This window comes from Hyperolius riggenbachi, chromosome 2, assembly GCF_040937935.1.
Source record: "Hyperolius riggenbachi isolate aHypRig1 chromosome 2, aHypRig1.pri, whole genome shotgun sequence".
Classification (NCBI taxonomy): domain Eukaryota; kingdom Metazoa; phylum Chordata; class Amphibia; order Anura; family Hyperoliidae; genus Hyperolius; species Hyperolius riggenbachi.
In genome coordinates, this window is record NC_090647.1 from 1,885,370 (window position 1) to 1,906,854 (window position 21,485).

Sequence of the window (21,485 nt, forward strand, 5' to 3'; positions counted from 1 at the left end):
GGCTCTCTCCACTGATGACTCAGACAGATGAGTCACACAGTCTTTCTCTGCCTGCTGAAATGATTCACACAGAGGGCTTTCTGGCTCTCTCCACAGATGAATCAAACAGACTTTGGCTCTCTGCACTTTGCATTCATCAGAGCTGTCAGAGCTGTCGGTAACTTGTTATCGCCTCACTAGAGGTGTCGGTAACTACCGCCAGGCTTACCGCTTGTTGCAGGCTTTATGAATTGACATTTGCTGACAATTTACTGACATGTGTTGTCGGTAACTGCAGCCAAGTCACTCATTTATCTCCCTGGTCGGTAATGTCAGCTTTTCATGCGGTAACAGCCTTTATGAATTGACATTTTGCTAAGTGGTCGGTAAAGTCTGCCGTTTTCAGCATTACCGCATGAGGTAATGCTTTATGAATCGAGGCCATATATGGTTACTTATCTCGCGGGGCTTATAGCGCGGCGGTGGGGGGAGGGGGCAGAGAGCAGCGGCGTGGGGACACAGAGAGGTAGAGAACATGCATGTATGTCCCATATGTCCCCCCAGGGACCACCTCAGGTTCTCTTTAAATCTAACATTTTCCATCACAAAATTGCATCAAATGAAACAGACAAAAAAAAAAAACTCTCTAGCCGTAAGTTTTCTTCCACACAAATAATTTATTATTTCCAATTAGATTCAACAAACCACCCACTTAATTCATAATATTTTTTTAAGAAGTTATAAATCATCAAATACTGATTATTTTAGGTAAAGTCAGCAGAAGTATACTTGGGAACCGCCCACCATCTCCATCCTCTGGATTGATGCTACACATAAAATATATTGTAGTAATTGATTGAAGTGAGCATAGACCTATGCCTCCAGCAGTTCAGGAACGGGGGGATGCAGCTGCTACCGGAGTGGCCGTACACATAGTTGTCAGAGGGGTAGTCAGCTGGCGTGATTTTATTACGTACAATATAAGCTTCCATGAACCTGAGATGAGAGATGGAAAGAGGAATACGATCTGTTAGAAGCAGAAGGAAAGACATACAGCAAGAGAAAGACCCCACTTATTAGAACCCATCACAGGTGTACACTGACCATTACCTGTACACTGACCTCACTGACCTCCTATGTCACCGCTGTGCTAGCAGGTATAGTGTGATGTGTACACTGACCATTACCGGTACACTGACCTCACTGACCCCCTATGTCACCGCTGTGCTAGCAGGTATAGTGTGATGTGTACACTGACCATTACCAGTACACTGACCTCACTGACCCCCTATGTCACCGCTGTGCTAGCAGGTATAGTGTGATGTGTACACTGACCATTACCGGTACACTGACCTCACTGACCCCCTATGTCACCGCTGTGCTAGCAGGTATAGTGTGATGTGTACACTGACCATTACCTGTACACTGACCTCACTGACCTCCTATGTCACCGCTGTGCTAGCAGGTATAGTGTGATGTGTACACTGACCATTACCGGTACACTGACCTCACTGACCCCCTATGTCACCGCTGTGCTAGCAGGTATAGTGGGATGTGTACACTGACCATTACCTGTACACTGACCTCACTGACCCCCTATGTCCCCGTTGTGCTGGCAGGTATAGTGTGATGTGTACACTGACCATTACCTGTACACTGACCTCACTGACCTCCTATGTCACCGCTGTGCTAGCAGGTATAGTGTGATGTGTACACTGACCATTACCTGTACACTGACCTCACTGACCCCCTATGTCACCGCTGTGCTAGCAGGTATAGTGTGATGTGTACACTGACCATTACCTGTACACTGACCTCACTGACCTCCTATGTCACCGCTGTGCTAGCAGGTATAGTGTGATGTGTACACTGACCATTACCGGTACACTGACCTCACTGACCCCCTATGTCACCGCTGTGCTAGCAGGTATAGTGTGATGTGTACACTGACCATTACCAGTACACTGACCTCACTGACCCCCTATGTCACCGCTGTGCTAGCAGGTATAGTGTGATGTGTACACTGACCATTACCGGTACACTGACCTCACTGACCCCCTATGTCACCGCTGTGCTAGCAGGTATAGTGTGATGTGTACACTGACCATTACCTGTACACTGACCTCACTGACCTCCTATGTCACCGCTGTGCTAGCAGGTATAGTGTGATGTGTACACTGACCATTACCGGTACACTGACCTCACTGACCCCCTATGTCACCGCTGTGCTAGCAGGTATAGTGGGATGTGTACACTGACCATTACCTGTACACTGACCTCACTGACCCCCTATGTCCCCGTTGTGCTGGCAGGTATAGTGTGATGTGTACACTGACCATTACCTGTACACTGACCTCACTGACCTCCTATGTCACCGCTGTGCTAGCAGGTATAGTGTGATGTGTACACTGACCATTACCTGTACACTGACCTCACTGACCCCCTATGTCACCGCTGTGCTAGCAGGTATAGTGGGATGTGTACACTGACCATTACCTGTACACTGACCTCACTGACCTCCTATGTCACCGCTGTGCTAGCAGGTATAGTGTGATGTGTACACTGACCATTACCGGTACACTGACCTCACTGACCTCCTATGTCACCGCTGTGCTAGCAGGTATAGTGTGATGTGTACACTGACCATTACCAGTACACTGACCTCACTGACCTCCTATGTCACCGCTGTGCTAGCAGGTATAGTGTGATGTGTACACTGACCATTACCTGTACACTGACCTCACTGACCCCCTATGTCCCCGCTGTGCTAGCAGGTATAGTGTGATGTGTACACTGACCATTACCTGTACACTGACCTCACTGACCTCCTATGTCACCGCTGTGCTAGCAGGTATAGTGTGATGTGTACACTGACCATTACCTGTACACTGACCTCACTGACCCCCTATGTCACCGCTGTGCTAGCAGGTATAGTGTGATGTGTACACTGACCATTACCGGTACACTGACCTCACTGATCTCCTATGTCACCGCTGTGCTAGCAGGTATAGTGTGATGTGTACACTGACCATTACCTGTACACTGACCTCACTGACCCCCTATGTCACCGCTGTGCTAGCAGGTATAGTGTGATGTGTACACTGACCATTACCAGTACACTGACCTCACTGACCCCCTATGTCACCGCTGTGCTAGCAGGTATAGTGTGATGTGTACACTGACCATTACCGGTACACTGACCTCACTGACCTCCTATGTCACCGCTGTGCTAGCAGGTATAGTGTGATGTGTACACTGACCATTACCGGTACACTGACCTCCCTGACCCCCTATGTCACCGCTGTGCTAGCAGGTATAGTGTGATGTGTACACTGACCATTACCGGTACACTGACCTCACTGACCTCCTATGTCACCGCTGTGCTAGCAGGTATAGTGTGATGTGTACACTGACCATTACCGGTACACTGGCCTCCCTGACCCCCTATGTCACCGCTGTGCTAGCAGGTATAGTGTGATGTGTACACTGACCATTACCGGTACACTGACCTCCCTGACCCCCTATGTCCCCACTGTGCTAGCAGGTATAGTGTGATGTGTACACTGACCATTACCTGTACACTGACCTCACTGACCTCCTATGTCCCCGCTGTGCTAGCAGGTATAGTGTGATGTGTACACTGACCATTACCGGTTCACTGACCTCACTGACCCCCTATGTCACCGCTGTGCTAGCAGGTATAGTGTGATGTGTACACTGACCATTACCGGTACACTGACCACACTGACCTCCTATGTCACCGCTGTGCTAGCAGGTATAGTGTGATGTGTACACTGACCATTACCTGTACACTGACCTCACTGACCCCCTATGTCACTGCTGTGCTAGCAGGTATAGTGTGATGTGTACACTGACCATTACCGGTACACTGACCTCACTGACCCCCTATGTCACCGCTGTGCTAGCAGGTATAGTGTGATGTGTACACTGCCCATTACCGGTACACTGACCTCACTGACCCCCTATGTCACCGCTGTGCTAGCAGGAATAGTGTGATGTGTACACTGACCATTACCTGTACACTGACCTCACTGACCCCCTATGTCACCGCTGTGCTAGCAGGTATAGTGTGATGTGTACACTGACCATTACCGGTTCACTGACCTCACTGACCTCCTATGTCACCGCTGTGCTAGCAGGTATAGTGTGATGTGTACACTGCCCATTACCTGTACACTGACCTCACTGACCCCCTATGCCCCCGCTGTGCTAGCAGGAATAGTGTGATGTGTACACTGACCATTACCTGTACACTGACCTCACTGACCCCCTATGTCACCGCTGTGCTAGCAGGTATAGTGTGATGTGTACACTGACCATTACCGGTACACTGACCTCACGGACCCCCTATGTCACCGCTGTGCTAGCAGGTATAGTGTGATGTGTACACTGACCATTACCTGTAAACTGACCTCACTGACCCCCTATGTCACCGCTGTGCTAGCAGGTATAGTGTGATGTGTACACTGACCATTACCGGTACACTGACCTCACTGACCTCCTATGTCACCGCTGTGCTAGCAGGTATAGTGTGATGTGTACACTGCCCATTACCTGTACACTGACCTCACTGACCCCTATGTCACCGCTGTGCTAGCAGGTATAGTGTGATGTGTACACTGACCATTACCTGTACACTGACCTCACTGACCTCCTATGTCACCGCTGTGCTAGCAGGTATAGTGTGATGTGTACACTGACCATTACCTGTACACTGACCTCACTGACCTCCTATGTCACCGCTGTCCTAGCAGGTATAGTGTGATGTGTACACTGACCATTACCTGTACACTGACCTCACTGACCCCCTATGTCACCGCTGTGCTAGCAGGTATAGTGTGATGTGTACACTGACCATTACCGGTACACTGACCACACTGACCCCCTATGTCACCGCTGTGCTAGCAGGTATAGTGTGAGGTGTACACTGACCATTACCAGTACACTGACCTCACTGACCCCCTATGTCACCGCTGTGCTAGCAGGTATAGTGTGATGTGTACACTGACCATTACTGGTACACTGACCTCACTGACCCCCTATGTCACCGCTGTGCTAGCAGGTATAGTGTGATGTGTACACTGACCATTACTGGAACACTGACCTCACTGACCTAATATGTCACCGCTGTGCTAGCAGGTATAGTGTGATGTGTACACTGCCCATTACCTGTACACTGACCTCACTGACCCCTATGTCACCGCTGTGCTAGCAGGTATAGTGTGATGTGTACACTGACCATTACCTGTACACTGACCTCACTGACCTCCTATGTCACCGCTGTGCTAGCAGGTATAGTGTGATGTGTACACTGACCATTACCTGTACACTGACCTCACTGACCCCCTATGTCACCGCTGTGCTAGCAGGTATAGTGTGATGTGTACCCTGACCATTACCGGTACACTGACCTCACTGACCTCCTATGTCACCGCTGTGCTAGCAGGTATAGGGCTTGATTCACAAAGCGGTGCTAACTGTTAGCACGCCTGTGAAAACCCCCTTAGCACGTCTAAACAAGCTTTTCACGCATAAAACTTTACGCGCGCAAAACTTTATGCGCGTAAAACTTTACGCGCGTACTGCACAGAGCGCAGGGCGCTCCGCGCGAAGTGCCCATTAAAGCCTATGGGACTTAGCGCGCGTAAAAACTTTGCGCGCGTAAAACTTTGCGCGCGCAAAGTTAGCGCGCGATCTGATTGATAAATCCGGTGCTAACCTACTTAGCACCCTGGTTAGCGCGTCTAAAGACTTTAGACGTGCTAAGTAGGTTAGCAACGCTTTGTGAATCAAGCCCCTAGTGTGATGTGTACACTGACCATTACCTGTACACTGACCTCACTGACCCCCTATGTCCCCGCTGTGCTAGCAGGTATAGTGTGATGTGTACACTGACCATTACCTGTACACTGACCTCACTGACCCCCTATGTCACCGCTGTGCTAGCAGGTATAGTGTGATGTGTACACTGACCATTACCGGTACACTGACCTCACTGACCCCCTATGTCAAGGCTGTGCTAGCAGGTATAGTGTGAGGTGTACACAGACCATTACCTGTACACTGACCTCACTGACCCCCTATGTCCCCGCTGTGCTAGCAGGTATAGTGTGATGTGTACACTGACCATTACCTGTACACTGACCTCACTGACCCCCTATGTCACCGCTGTGCTAGCAGGTATAGTGTGATGTGTACACTGACCATTACCTGTACACTGACCTCACTGACCTCCTATGTCACCGCTGTGCTAGCAGGTATAGTGTGATGTGTACACTGACCATTTACTGGTACACTGACCACACTGACCCCCTATGTCACCGCTGTGCTAGCAGGTATAGTGTGAGGTGTACACTGACCATTACCGGTACACTGACCTCACTGACCCCCTATGTCACCGCTGTGCTAGCAGGTATAGTGTGATGTGTACACTGACCATTACCTGTACACTGACCTCACTGACCCCCTATGTCACTGCTGTGCTAGCAGGTATAGTGTGATGTGTACGCTGACCATTACCGGTACACTGACCTCACTGACCCCCTATGTCCCCGCTGTGCTAGCAGGTATAGTGTGATGTGTACGCTGACCATTAACTGTACACTGACCTCACTGACCCCCTATGTCCCCGCTGTGCTAGCAGGTGTAGTGTGATGTGTACACTGACCATTACCGGTACACTGACCTCACTGACCCCCTATGTCCCCGCTGTGCTAGCAGGTATAGTGTGATGTGTACACTGACCATTACCGGTACACTGACCTCACAGACCCCCTATGTCACCGCTGTGCTAGCAGGTATAGTGTGATGTGTACACTGACCATTACCTGTACACTGACCTCACTGACCCCCTATGTCACCGCTGTGCTAGCAGGTATAGTGTGATGTGTATACTGACCATTACCTGTACACTGACCTCACTGACCCCCTATGTCACCGCTATGCTAGCAGGTATAGTGTGATGTGTACACTGACCATTACCGGTACACTGACCTCACTGACCCCCTATGTCACCGCTGTGCTAGCAGGTATAGTGTGATGTGTACACTGACCATTACCTGTACACTGACCTCACTGACCCCCTATGTCACCGCTGTGCTATCAGGTATAGTGTGATGTGTACACTGACCATTACCTGTACACTGACCTCACTGACCCCCTATGTCACCGCTGTGCTAGCAGGTATAGTGTGATGTGTACACTGACCATTACCTGTACACTGACCTCACTGACCTCCTACGTCCCCGCTGTGCTAGCAGGTATAGTGTGATGTGTACACTGACCATTACCGGTACACTGACCTCACTGACCCCCTATGTCCCCGCTGTGCTAGCAGGTATAGTGTGATGTGTACACTGACCATTACCGGTACACTGACCTCACTGACCCCCTATGTCCCCGCTGTGCTAGCAGGTATAGTGTGATGTGTACACTGACCATTACCTGTACACTGACCTCACTGACCCCCTATGTCCCCGCTGTGCTAGCAGGTATAGTGTGATGTGTACACTGACCATTACCGGTACACTGACCTCACTGACCCCCTATGTCACCGCTGTGCTAGCAGGTATAGTGGGATGTGTACACTGACCATTACCTGTACACTGACCTCACTGACCCCCTATGTCACCGCTGTGCTAGCAGGTTTAGTGTGATGTGTACACTGACCATTACCTGTACACTGACCTCACAGACCTCCTATGTCACCGCTGTGCTAGCAGGTATAGTGTGATGTGTACACTGACCATTACCAGTACACTGACCTCACTGACCTCCTATGTCACCGCTGTGCTAGCAGGTATAGTGTGATGTGTACACTGACCATTACCTGTACACTGACCTCACTGACGACCCTATGTCACCGCTGTGCTAGCAGGTATAGTGTGATGTGTACACTGACCATTACCTGTACACTGACCTCACTGACCCCCTATGTTACTGCTGTGCTAGCAGGTATAGTGTGATGTGTACACTGACCATTACCTGTACACTGACCTCACTGACCCCCTATGTCCCCGCTGTGCTAGCAGGTATAGTGTGATGTGTACACTGACCATTACCGGTACACTGACCTCACTGACCCCCTATGTCACCGCTGTGCTAGCAGGTATAGTGTGATGTGTACACTGACCATTACCGGTACACTGACCTCACTGACCCCCTATGTCCCTGCTGTGCTAGCAGGTATAGTGTGATGTGTACACTGGCCATTACCTGTACACTGACCTCACTGACCTCCTATGTCCCCGCTGTGCTAGCAGGTATAGTGTGATGTGTACACTGACCATTACCAGTACACTGACCTCACTGACCCCCTATGTCACCGCTGTGCTAGCAGGTATAGTGTGATGTGTACACTGACCATTACCGGTACACTGACCTCACTGACCCCCTATGTCCCCGCTGTGCTAGCAGGTATAGTGTGATGTGTACACTGACCATTACCGGTACACTGACCTCACTGACCCCCTATGTCCCCGCTGTGCTAGCAGGTATAGTGTGATGTGTACACTGACCATTACCTGTACACTGACCTCACTGACCCCCTATGTCACCGCTGTGCTAGCAGGTATAGTGTGATGTGTACACTGACCATTACCGGTACACTGACCTCACTGACCCCCTATGTCCCCGCTGTGCTAGCAGGTATAGTGTGATGTGTACACTGACCATAACCTGTACACTGACCTCACTGACCCCCTATGTCACTGCTGTGCTAGCAGGTATAGTGTGATGTGTACACTGACCATTACCTGTACACTGACCTCACTGACCCCCTATGTCCCCGCTGTGCTAGCAGGTATAGTGTGATGTGTATACTGACCATTACCGGTACACTGACCTCACTGACCCCCTATGTCACCGCTGTGCTAGCAGGTATAGTGGGATGTGTACACTGACCATTACCTGTACACTGACCTCACTGACCCCCTATGTCACCGCTGTGCTAGCAGGTATAGTGTGATGTGTACACTGACCATTACCTGTACACTGACCTCACAGACCTACTATGTCACCGCTGTGCTAGCAGGTATAGTGTGATGAGTACACTGACCATTACCAGTACACTGACCTCACTGACCTCCTATGTCACCGCTGTGCTAGCAGGTATAGTGTGATGTGTACACTGACCATTACCTGTACACTGACCTCACTGACCCCCTATGTCACTGCTGTGCTAGCAGGTATAGTATGATGTGTACACTGACCATTACCTGTACACTGACCTCACTGACCCCCTATGTCCCCGCTGTGCTAGCAGGTATAGTGGGATGTGTACACTGACCATTACCTGTACACTGACCTCACTGACCTCCTATGTCACCGCTGTGCTAGCAGGTATAGTGTGATGTGTACACTGACCATTACCTGTACACTGACCTCACTGACCCCCTATGTCACCGCTGTGCTAGCAGGTATAGTGTGATGTGTACACTGACCATTACCTGTACACTGACCTCACTGACCCCCTATGTCACCGCTGTGCTAGCAGGTATAGTGTGATGTGTACACTGACCATTACCTGTACACTGACCTCACTGACCCCCTATGTCACCGCTGTGCTAGCAGGTATAGTGTGATGTGTACACTGACCATTACCTGTACACTGACCTCACTGACCCCCTATGTCCCCGCTGTGCTAGCAGGTATAGTGGGATGTGTACACTGACCATTACCTGTACACTGACCTCATTGACCCCCTATGTCACCGCTGTGCTAGCAGGTATAGTGTGATGTGTACACTGACCATTACCTGTACACTGACCTCACTGACCCCCTATGTCCCCGCTGTGCTAGCAGGTATAGTGTGATGTGTACACTGACCATTACCTGTACACTGACCTCACTGACCCCCTATGTCCCCGCTGTGCTAGAAGGTATAGTGTGATGTGTACACTGACCATTACCTGTACACTGACCTCACTGACCCCCTATGTCCCTGCTGTGCTAGCAGGTATAGTGTGATGTGTACACTGACCATTACCTGTACACTGACCTCACTGACCCCCTATGTCCCCGCTGTGCTAGCAGGTATAGTGTGATGTGTACACTGACCATTACCTGTACACTGACCTAACTGACCCCCTATGTCCCCGCTATGCTAGCAGGTATATTGTGATGTGTACACTGACCATTACCGGTACACTGACCTCACTGACCCACTATGTCACCGCTGTGCTAGCAGGTATAGTGTGATGTGTACACTGACCATTACCTGTACACTGACATCACTGACCCCTATGTCACCGCTGTGCTAGCAGGTATAGTGTGATGTGTACACTGACCATTACCGGTACACTGACCTCACTGACCCCCTATGTCACCGCTGTGCTAGCAGGTATAGTGTGATGTGTACACTGACCATTACCTGTACACTGACCTCACTGACCCCCTATGTCCCCGCTGTGCTAGCAGGTATAGTGTGATGTGTACACTGACCATTACCGGTACACTGACCTCACTGACCCCACTGACCCCCTATGTCACCACTGTGCTAGCAGGTATAGTGTGATGTGTACACTGACCATTACCTGTACACTGACCTCACTGACCTCCTATGTCACCGCTGTGCTAGCAGGTATAGTGTGATGTGTACACTGACCATTACCTGTACACTGACCTCACTGACCCCCTATGTCACCGCTGTGCTAGCAGGTATAGTGTGATGTGTACACTGACCATTACCTGTACACTGACCTCACTGACCCCCTATGTCACCGCTGTGCTAGCAGGTATAGTGTGATGTGTACACTGACCATTACCTGTACACTGACCTCCCTGACCCCCTATGTCACCACTGTGCTAGCTGGTATAGTGTGATGTGTACTCTGACCATTACCTGTACACTGACCTCACTGACCCCCTATGTCACTGCTGTGCTAGCAGGTATAGTGTGATGTGTACACTGACCATTACCTGTACACTGACCTCACTGACCCCCTATGTCCCCGCTGTGCTAGCAGGTATAGTGTGATGTGTACACTGACCATTACCTGTACACTGACCTCACTGACCCCCTATGTCCCCGCTGTGCTAGCAGGTATAGTGTGATGTGTAGACTGACCATTACCTGTACACTGACCTCACTGACCCCCTATGTCCCCGTTGTGCTAGTAGGTATAGTGTGATGTGTACACTGACCATTACCTGTACACTGACCTCACAGACCTTCTATGTCACCGCTGTGCTAGCAGGTATAGTGTGATGTGTACACTGACCATTACCAGTACACTGACCTCACTGACCTCCTATGTCACCGCTGTGCTAGCAGGTATAGTGTGATGTGTACACTGACCATTACCTGTACACTGACCTCACTGACCTCCTATGTCCCCGTTGTGCTAGTAGGTATAGTGTGATGTGTACACTGACCATTACCTGTACACTGACCTCACAGACCTCCTATGTCACCGCTGTGCTAGCAGGTATAGTGTGATGTGTACACTGACCATTACCAGTACACTGACATCACTGACCTCCTATGTCACCGCTGTGCTAGCAGGTATAGTGTGATGTGTACACTGACCATTACCTGTACACTGACCTCACTGACCTCCTATGTCCCCGCTGTGCTAGCAGGTATAGTGTGATGTGTACATTGACCATTAACTGTACACTGACCTCACTGACCTCCTATGTCACCGCTGTACTAGCAGGTATAGTGTGATGTGTACACTGACCATTACCAGTACACTGACCTCACTGACCCCCTATGTCCCCGCTGTGCTAGCTGGTATAGTGTGATGTGTACACTGACCATTACCGGTACACTGACCTCACTGACCCCCTATGTCCCCGCTGTGCTAGCAATTATAGTGTGATGTGTACACTGACCATTACCGGTACACTGACCTCACTGACCCCCTATGTCACCGCTGTGCTAGCAGGTATAGTGTGATGTGTACACTGACCATTACCTGTGCACTGACCTCACTGACCTCCTATGTCACCGCTGTGCTAGCAGGTATAGTGTGATGTGTACACTGACCATTACCTGTACACTGACCTCACTGACCTCCTATGTCACCGCTGTGCTAGCAGGTATAGTGTGATGTGTACACTGACCATTACCTGTACACTGACCTCACTGACCTCCTATGTCACCGCTGTGCTAGCAGGTATAGTGTGATGTGTACACTGACCATTACCTGTACACTGACCTCACTGACCCCCTATGTCACCGCTGTGCTAGCAGGTATAGTGTGATGTGTACACTGACCATTACCTGTGCACTGACCTCACTGACCTCCTATGTCACCGCTGTGCTAGCAGGTATAGTGTGATGTGTACACTGACCATTACCGGTACACTGACCTCACTGACCTCCTATGTCACCGCTGTGCTAGCAGGTATAGTGTGATGTGTACACTGACCATTACCGGTACACTGACCTCACTGACCCCCTATATCTCTGCTGTGCTAGCAGGTATAGTGTGATGTGTACACTGACCATTACCTGTACACTGACCTCACTGACCTCCTATGTCACCGCTGTGCTAGCAGGTATAGTGTGATGTGTACACTGACCATTACCTGTACACTGACCTCACTGACCCCCTATGTCACCGCTGTGCTAGCAGGTATTGTGTGATGTGTACACTGACCATTACCTGTACACTGACCTCACTGACCCCCTATGTCACCGCTGTGCTAGCAGGTATAGTGTGATGTGTACACTGACCATTACCTGTACACTGACCTCACTGACCTCCTATGTCACCGCTGTGCTAGCAGGTATAGTGTGATGTGTACACTGACCATTACCTGTACACTGACCTCACTGACGCCCTATGTCACCGCTGTGCTAGCAGGTATAGTGTGATGTGTACACTGACCATTACCTGTGCACTGACCTCACTGACCTCCTATGTCACCGCTGTGCTAGCAGGTATAGTGTGATGTGTACACTGACCATTACCGGTACACTGACCTCACTGACCTCCTATGTCACCGCTGTGCTAGCAGGTATAGTGTGATGTGTACACTGACCATTACCGGTACACTGACCTCACTGACCCCCTATATCTCTGCTGTGCTAGCAGGTATAGTGAGATGTGTACACTGACCATTACCTGTACACTGACCTCACTGACCTCCTATGTCCCCGCTGTGCTAGCAGGTATAGTGTGATGTGTACACTGACCATCAACTGTACACTGACCTCACTGACCTCCTATGTCACCGCTGTACTAGCAGGTATAGTGTGATGTGTACACTGACCATTACCAGTACACTGACCTCACTGACCCCCTATGTCCCCGCTGTGCTAGCTGGTATAGTGTGATGTGTACACTGACCATTACCGGTACACTGACCTCACTGACCCCCTATGTCCCCGCTGTGCTAGCAATTATAGTGTGATGTGTACACTGACCATTACCGGTACACTGACCTCACTGACCCCCTATGTCACCGCTGTGCTAGCAGGTATAGTGTGATGTGTACACTGACCATTACCTGTGCACTGACCTCACTGACCTCCTATGTCACCGCTGTGCTAGCAGGTATAGTGTGATGTGTACACTGACCATTACCTGTACACTGACCTAACTGACCTCCTATGTCACCGCTGTGCTAGCAGGTATAGTGTGATGTGTACACTGACCATTACCTGTACACTGACCTCACTGACCTCCTATGTCACCGCTGTGCTAGCAGGTATAGTGTGATGTGTACACTGACCATTACCTGTACACTGACCTCACTGACCCCCTATGTCCCCGCTGTGCTAGCAGGTATAGTGTGATGTGTACACTGACCATTACCTGTACACTGACCTCACTGACCTCCTATGTCACCGCTGTGCTAGCAGGTATAGTGTGATGTGTACACTGACCATTACCTGTACACTGACCTCACTGACCCCCTATGTCACCGCTGTGCTAGCAGGTATAGTGTGATGTGTACACTGACCATTACCTGTACACTGACCTCACTGACCCCCTATGTCACCGCTGTGCTAGCAGGTATAGTGTGATGTGTACACTGACCATTACCTGTACACTGACCTCACTGACCCCCTATGTCCCCGCTATGCTAGCAGGTATATTGTGATGTGTACACTGACCATTACCGGTACACTGACCTCACTGACCCACTATGTCACCGCTGTGCTAGCAGGTATAGTGTGATGTGTACACTGACCATTACCTGTACACTGACCTCACTGACCTCCTATGTCCCTGTTGTGCTAGTAGGTATAGTGTGATGTGTACACTGACCATTACCTGTACACTGACCTCACAGACCTCCTATGTCACCGCTGTGCTAGCAGGTATAGTGTGATGTGTACACTGACCATTACCAGTACACTGACCTCACTGACCTCCTATGTCACCGCTGTGCTAGCAGGTATAGTGTGATGTGTACACTGACCATTACCTGTACACTGACCTCACTGACCTCCTATGTCCCCGCTGTGCTAGCAGGTATAGTGTGATGTGTACACTGACCATTACCTGTACACTGACCTCACTGACCCCCTATGTCCCCGCTGTGCTAGCAGGTATAGTGGGATGTGTACACTGACCATTACCTGTACACTGACCTCACTGACCTCCTATGTCACCGCTGTACTAGCAGGTATAGTGTGATGTGTACACTGACCATTACCAGTACACTGACCTCACTGACCCCCTATGTCCCCGCTGTGCTAGCAATTATAGTGTGATGTGTACACTGACCATTACCTGTACACTGACCTCACTGACCTCCTATGTCACCGCTGTACTAGCTGGTATAGTGTGATGTGTACACTGACCATTACCGGTACACTGACCTCACTGACCCCCTATGTCCCCGCTGTGCTAGCAATTATAGTGTGATGTGTACACTGACCATTACCGGTACACTGACCTCACTGACCCCCTATGTCACCGCTGTGCTAGCAGGTATAGTGTGATGTGTACACTGACCATTACCTGTGCACTGACCTCACTGACCTCCTATGTCACCGCTGTGCTAGCAGGTATAGTGTGATGTGTACACTGACCATTACCGGTACACTGACCTCACTGACCTCCTATGTCACCGCTGTGCTAGCAGGTATAGTGTGATGTGTACACTGACCATTACCTGTACACTGACCTCACTGACACCCTATGTCACCGCTGTGCTAGCAGGTATAGTGTGATGTGTTCACTGACCATTACCTGTGCACTGACCTCACTGACCTCCTATGTCACCGCTGTGCTAGCAGGTATAGTGTGATGTGTACACTGACCATTACCGGTACACTGACCTCACTGACCTCCTATGTCACCGCTGTGCTAGCAGGTATAGTGTGATGTGTACACTGACCATTACCGGTACACTGACCTCACTGACCCCCTATATCTCTGCTGTGCTAGCAGGTATAGTGTGATGTGTACACTGACCATTACCTGTACACTGACCTCACTGACCTCCTATGTCACTGCTGTGCTAGCAGGTATAGTGTGATGTGTACACTGACCATTACCTGTACACTGACCTCACTGACCCCCTATGTCACCGCTGTGCTAGCAGGTATAGTGTGATGTGTACACTGACCAATACCAGTACACTGACCTCACTCACCCCCTATGTCACCGCTGTGCTAGCAGGTATAGTGTGATGTGTACACTGACCATTACCCGTACACTGACCTCACTGACCTCCTATGTCACCGCTGTGCTAGCAGGTATAGTGTGATGTGTACACTGACCATTACCTGTACACTAACCTCACTGACCCCCTATGTCACCGCTGTGCTAGCAGGTATAGTGTGATGTGTACACTGACCATTACCGGTACACTGACCTCACTGACCTCCTATGTCACCGCTGTGCTAGCAGGTATAGTGTGATGTGTACACTGACCATTACCTGTACACTGACCTCACTGACCTCCTATGTCACCGCTGTGCTAGCAGGTATATTATGTCTGTTTTACTGTCTTCCCCTGAATTAGGCATTTGTTGTGGACCTTCTTTACACAGGGAAGAGTTATGGTAAGTCCTAATAGGTAATACTAACTTAATGTGTGATAATAGTGACACAGCAGGTGGCTGAGCAGTGTCCTCTGGTTGTCTCAGCATCTTCAGTCAGCTAACATACCAGCCTGCTGACACAGGGCGACCTCCATAGAGTTACTGTGGAATAATGACACTTGTGACTTACTTGTCTATATTGGCGTGATGGACATAGAACAGGGGGTCATTGCAGGCGACTGGAACCAACGCCATGGTCCCAGCAATAAACATATGGTAGGCATTGTGCATCGTGACCCCATACCCGTACCCGGGACTCCAGAAACCTGCACAATACAATGATGGGCATCGTGAGAAGAAAAGTACTCTGTAAATACTGACAGAGGAAATATACATCCCAAGTCAAACAATGTGTAAGCATACAGCTTCTGATAAGCTCAATATAACTCTATAAAAACAAACGTCATTTCTGAATGTAATACAAAGCTCAGCCCATGTCAGTGCAGTTACCACATCACCCCTAACCCTCACCCTCACCCGCACCACATCACCCCTCACCCTAACCACATCACCCCTAACCACATCACCCTCACCCTAACCACATCACCCCTAACACTCACCCCAACCCGCACCACATCACCCCTCACCCTTACCACATCACCCTTACCACATCACCCCTAACCCTTACCACATCACCCCTAACCACATCACCCTCACCCGCACCACATCACCCCTCACCCTTACCACATCACCCTCACCCTTACCACATCACCCCTAACCCTAACCACATCACCCCTAACCCTAACCACATCACCCCTAACCACATCACCCTCACCCTTACCACATCACCCCTAACCCTAACCACATCACCCCTAACCCTAACCACATCACCCCTAACCACATCACCCTCACCCTAACCACATCACTCCTAACCCTTACCACATCACCCCTAACCACATCACCCTCACCCTTACCACATCACCCCTAACCCTAACCACATCACCCCTAACCCTAACCACATCACCCCTAACCACATCACCCTCACCCTAACCACATCACCCTCACCCTAACCACATCACCCCTAACCACATCACCCTCACCCTTACCACATCACCCCTAACCCTAACCACATAACCCCTAACCCTAACCCTTACCACATCACCCTCACCCTTACCACATCACCCTCACCCTTACCACATCACCCGTAACCCTAACCACATCACCCTCACCCTAACCACATCACTCCTAACACTAACACCTGGATGTTCGGGTTCGGGCCGAACAGGCCGAACATGGGCCAGATGTTCGGCCCGAACCCCGAACTCAATGCAAGTCAATGGGGACTCGAACATGCCGCAATACGGCCCCCCTATGGGGTCGCAGGCATAAGGGGGGAGCATGCCCCGATCGCGGGGGGGGTCGGAAATTCCCCCCACCCCCTCCGCTAGCGCTCCCCCCTCTGCCCGCTTCCCCATAAAAAAGTTGGCGTAAAGTTAAATATTACCGGTGGTGGCTGCTGCAGTGGCTGGCTGGCAGTGGTGTGAGTGAGGAGGAGGAGAAGTCCGAGTATGATGCGTTGAGGCCGGGCAGCGGGCGGTTCAGCAGCAGTAGTACCCTTGTGGTACTTCCGCCCTTTCTCTGACCTCACGTCCTCTGCATACGAGGGTACGCGTCACGCGTACCCTCGTATGCGTCATCATGTAGAGGACGTGAGGTCAGAGAAAGGGCGGAAGTACCACAAGGGTACTACCGCTGAACCGCCCGCTGCCTGGCCTCAACGCGTCATACTCGGACTCCTCCTCCTCATTCACACCACTGCCAGCCAGCCACTGCAGCAGCCACCACCGGTAATATTTAACTTTACGCCAACTTTTTTATGGGGAAGCAGGCAGAGGGGGGAGCGCTAGCGGAGGGGGTGGGGGGAATTTCCGACCCCCCCCCCTCCCCCCCCGCGATCGGGGCATGCTCCCCCCTTATGCCTGCGACCCCATAGGGGGGCGGTATTCGGCCGAACAGGGCCCTGTTCGGCCGAACAGGGGCCCTGTTCGGCCGGGCATTTAGTAGTTCGGGCGAACCCGTACGGTTTGGCCGAACACCATCAGGTGTTCGGCCGAACTCGAACATCACCCGAACAGGGTGATGTTCTGCAGAACCCGAACAGTGGCGAACACTGTTCGCCCAACACTACCTAACACTCACCCCAACCCGCACCACATCACCCCTAACCCTTAACACATCACCCCTAACCACATCACCCCTAACACTCACCCCAACCCGCACCACATCACCCCTAACCCTTACCACATCACCCCTAACCCTAACCACATCACCCCTAACCCTAACCACATCACCCCTAACACTCACCCCAACCCGCACCACATCACCCCTAACCACATCACCCCTAACACTCACCCCAACCCGCACCACATCACCCTCACCCTAACCACATCACCCTCACCCTTACCACATCACCCCTAACACTCACCCCAACCCGCACCACATCACCCCTCACCCGCACCACATCACCCCTAACCCTTAACACATCACCCCTAACCACATCACCCCTAACCCTAACCACATCACCCCTAACACTCACCCCAACCCGCACCACATCACCCCTAACCACATCACCCCTAACCCTCACCCCAACCCTGACCACATAACCCCTAACCCTTACCACATCACCCTCACCATTACCACATCACCCCTGACCCTAACCACATAACCCCTAACCCTTACCACATCACCCCTCACCCTTACCACATCACCCTAACCCTTATCACATCACCCCTAACCCTTACCACATCACCCCTAACCCTAACCACATCACCACCACCCTTACCACATCACCCCTAACCATAACCACATCACCCCTAACCCTAACCACATCACCCCCACCCTTACCACATCACTCCTAACCATAACCACATCACCCCTAACCCTAACCACATCACCCCTAACCCTCACCCCAACCCGCACCACATCACCCCCAACCCTTACCACATCACCCTCACCCTTACCACATCACCCCTAACCCTGACCACATAACTCCTAACCCTAACCCTTACCACATCACCCTCACCCTTACCACATCACCCCTAACCCTCACCACATAACCCCTAACCCTTACCACATCACCCTAACCCTTACCACATCACCCTCACCCTTACCACATCACCCTCACCCTTACCACATCACCCCTAACCCTTACCACATCACCCCTAACCCTCACTCCAACCCTTACCACATCACCCCTAACCCTCACCCTTACCACATCACCCCTAACCCTTACCACATCACCCCTAACCCTCACCCCAACCCTTACCACATCACCCCTCACCCTAACCCTTACCACATCACCCCTCACCCTAACCCTTACCACATCACCCCTAATCCTAACCACATCACCCCTAGGGTTAATAGCAAAGCCCCCTTAAGTCCTAGAAACACCAAATTCAGAGTTTATTAAACCGAATCTTGTGAACAAGATGCAAAAAAAAGTTTTCAAAAAGATCTTATAGTTTTTGAGAAAATCGATGTTAAAGACGGGTGGAATTTCCGCGATTTCCAGCGGAAATTTCCGCGATTTCCGGCGGAAATCCGCCTACAGCACTTGCATTACCGATTTCCTCATTCCGATGCGGAAATGCAATTTCCGATCGGAATTTTGGAAATTGCATTTCCGCGGGATCCGAATGAGCATCCCTACCGGTCACTTATTTTTTTTTCACTGTTACTGTGTGATTTTATTATTATCCGTAGTGTGTGTAATAAATAAGAGTTACCACACATACAGGCCACCACCAGCATCCATTGTGAGTGACCTGTGACTGTCTGTCACCTGCCCGAGCCTATTGATCGATTGCGCCTGACCATGTGTGACCGATTGTAATTGTCACCGACTGTTTGCCGCACGACTGACTTGTAGCGTAGTGCGCTAGGTGTTTCTTAGTTACCTGCGGTGCCCGGACGCAAAGCGGACCACGGGGTAGGTCCGAATACAGGTCTCCGCCGGCCCCCACCCCCGCCTAGAGGATCGCCGGCTGCCTATCCCGGCACTCCAACTCACTACTCCCGGAGGCGTCCCCCGCAGCACCCCGAGAGGATCGCCGGGGCTGCGGCTGCCCAGCGCGAGAGACGCGGACGCGAAGCGGACCACGTGGCAGGCCGAACACAGGCCACCGCCAGCCTTCACCTCCGCCCAGAGATCGCCGGCTGCCTATCTCGGCACCCCGCCGCACTATCCCAACTGCACAGGAAGCAGAAGGCCCCTGGGCTGCACACAGTCCCAGCAGTGCCCAGCAGGAAGGCCTTAGCCCGCAGAAGCCCCGGGCAGCACACAGACCCCCCAGGCAGCACACAGGCCTGGCCGACCAAACCCCACGTGAGCGACCGCCATCACAAGCCACATGGCCGACCACCACTACTACACAATGACTGGCAGAGGTGGAGGTAGAGGGCGAGGCCAGTGCTGGGCCGAAATTACGCATTAGCGTAATTACGCATCGTAATTCACTACAAATGCACCGTAAGCGTTACGTGTAAGGTTACGGTATTACGCGTAATTAATTATGCGTAGACCGTATGGTTACGTTTTACGCGTAACAAATTACGCGTAAGACAGTAAACTCCCATTGAAATTACACAGTCTGCCGTAATCGCGTAATATTACGCTCCCGTATAATATAAAAAAGCCGCCGACTTTAAGGGTTAATAGCAAAGCCCCCTTAAGTGCTAAGAGCCTCAAATTTGGAGAATATATTAAGGAGATCAGAAGGAATAAGAGGAAATTTTTTTTTTTCAAAAAGACCTTATAGTTTTTGAGAAAATCGATGTTAAAGTTTCAAAGGAAAAATATATACATTTAAAAACCCGCCGACTTTAACGGTTAATAGCAAAGCCTGCTTAAAATTTAGGAACACCAAATTCACAGGGTATATTAAGGGGATCAGTGGGAATAAGAGGAAAAAAAATTTTTTCAAAAAGACCTTATAGTTTTTGAGAAAATCGATTTTTAAGTTTCAAGGGCGAAAATGTCTTTTAAATGCGGAAAATGTCAGGTTTTTTTTGCACAGGTAACAATAGTGTATTATTTTCATAGATTCCCCCAAGTGGGAAGAGTTTTACTTACTTCGTTCTGAGTGTGGGAAATATAAAAAAAAAACGACGTGGGGTCCCCCCTCCCAGACCTCTTTAACCCCTTGTCCCCCATGCAGACTGGGATAGCCAGAATGCGGAGCACCGGCCGCGTGGGGCTCCGCACCCTGACTATACCAGCCCGCATGGTCCATGGATTGGGGGGTCTCGGAAGGGGAGGGGCAGCCAAGCTTTCCCCTCCCCCTCCGAGCCCTTGTCCAATCCAAGGACAAGGGGCTCTTCTCCACCTCCGATGGGCGGTGGAGGTGGAGGCCGCGATTTCCTGGGGAGGGGTTCATGGTGGCAAAGGGGTCCCCCAGAGGCCCACCCCCCTCCCAGGAGAAATGAGTATAGAGGTACTTGTAGTACCCCTTACCCATTTCCTTTAAGAGTTAAAAGT

The 21,485-nt window shown here is 50.9% G+C and overlaps 1 protein-coding gene across 1 annotated transcript in view; it reads right to left on the bottom strand.

Annotated features, from left to right (window-relative positions):
* Positions 1–636: 636 nt before the first annotated feature.
* LOC137542185 (tyrosinase-like) overlaps positions 637–21,485 on the bottom strand; it is a 299,951-nt gene continuing 279,102 nt past the window's right edge. Inside the window, exons 4-5 of the mRNA XM_068263912.1 lie at positions 16,140–16,275; positions 637–975 (exon numbers count right to left, since the gene is read on the bottom strand). Coding sequence (XP_068120013.1) covers positions 807–975; positions 16,140–16,275 — 305 coding nt within the window. The 3' untranslated portion in view covers positions 637–806. The remainder of the gene's footprint in view (positions 976–16,139; positions 16,276–21,485) is intronic.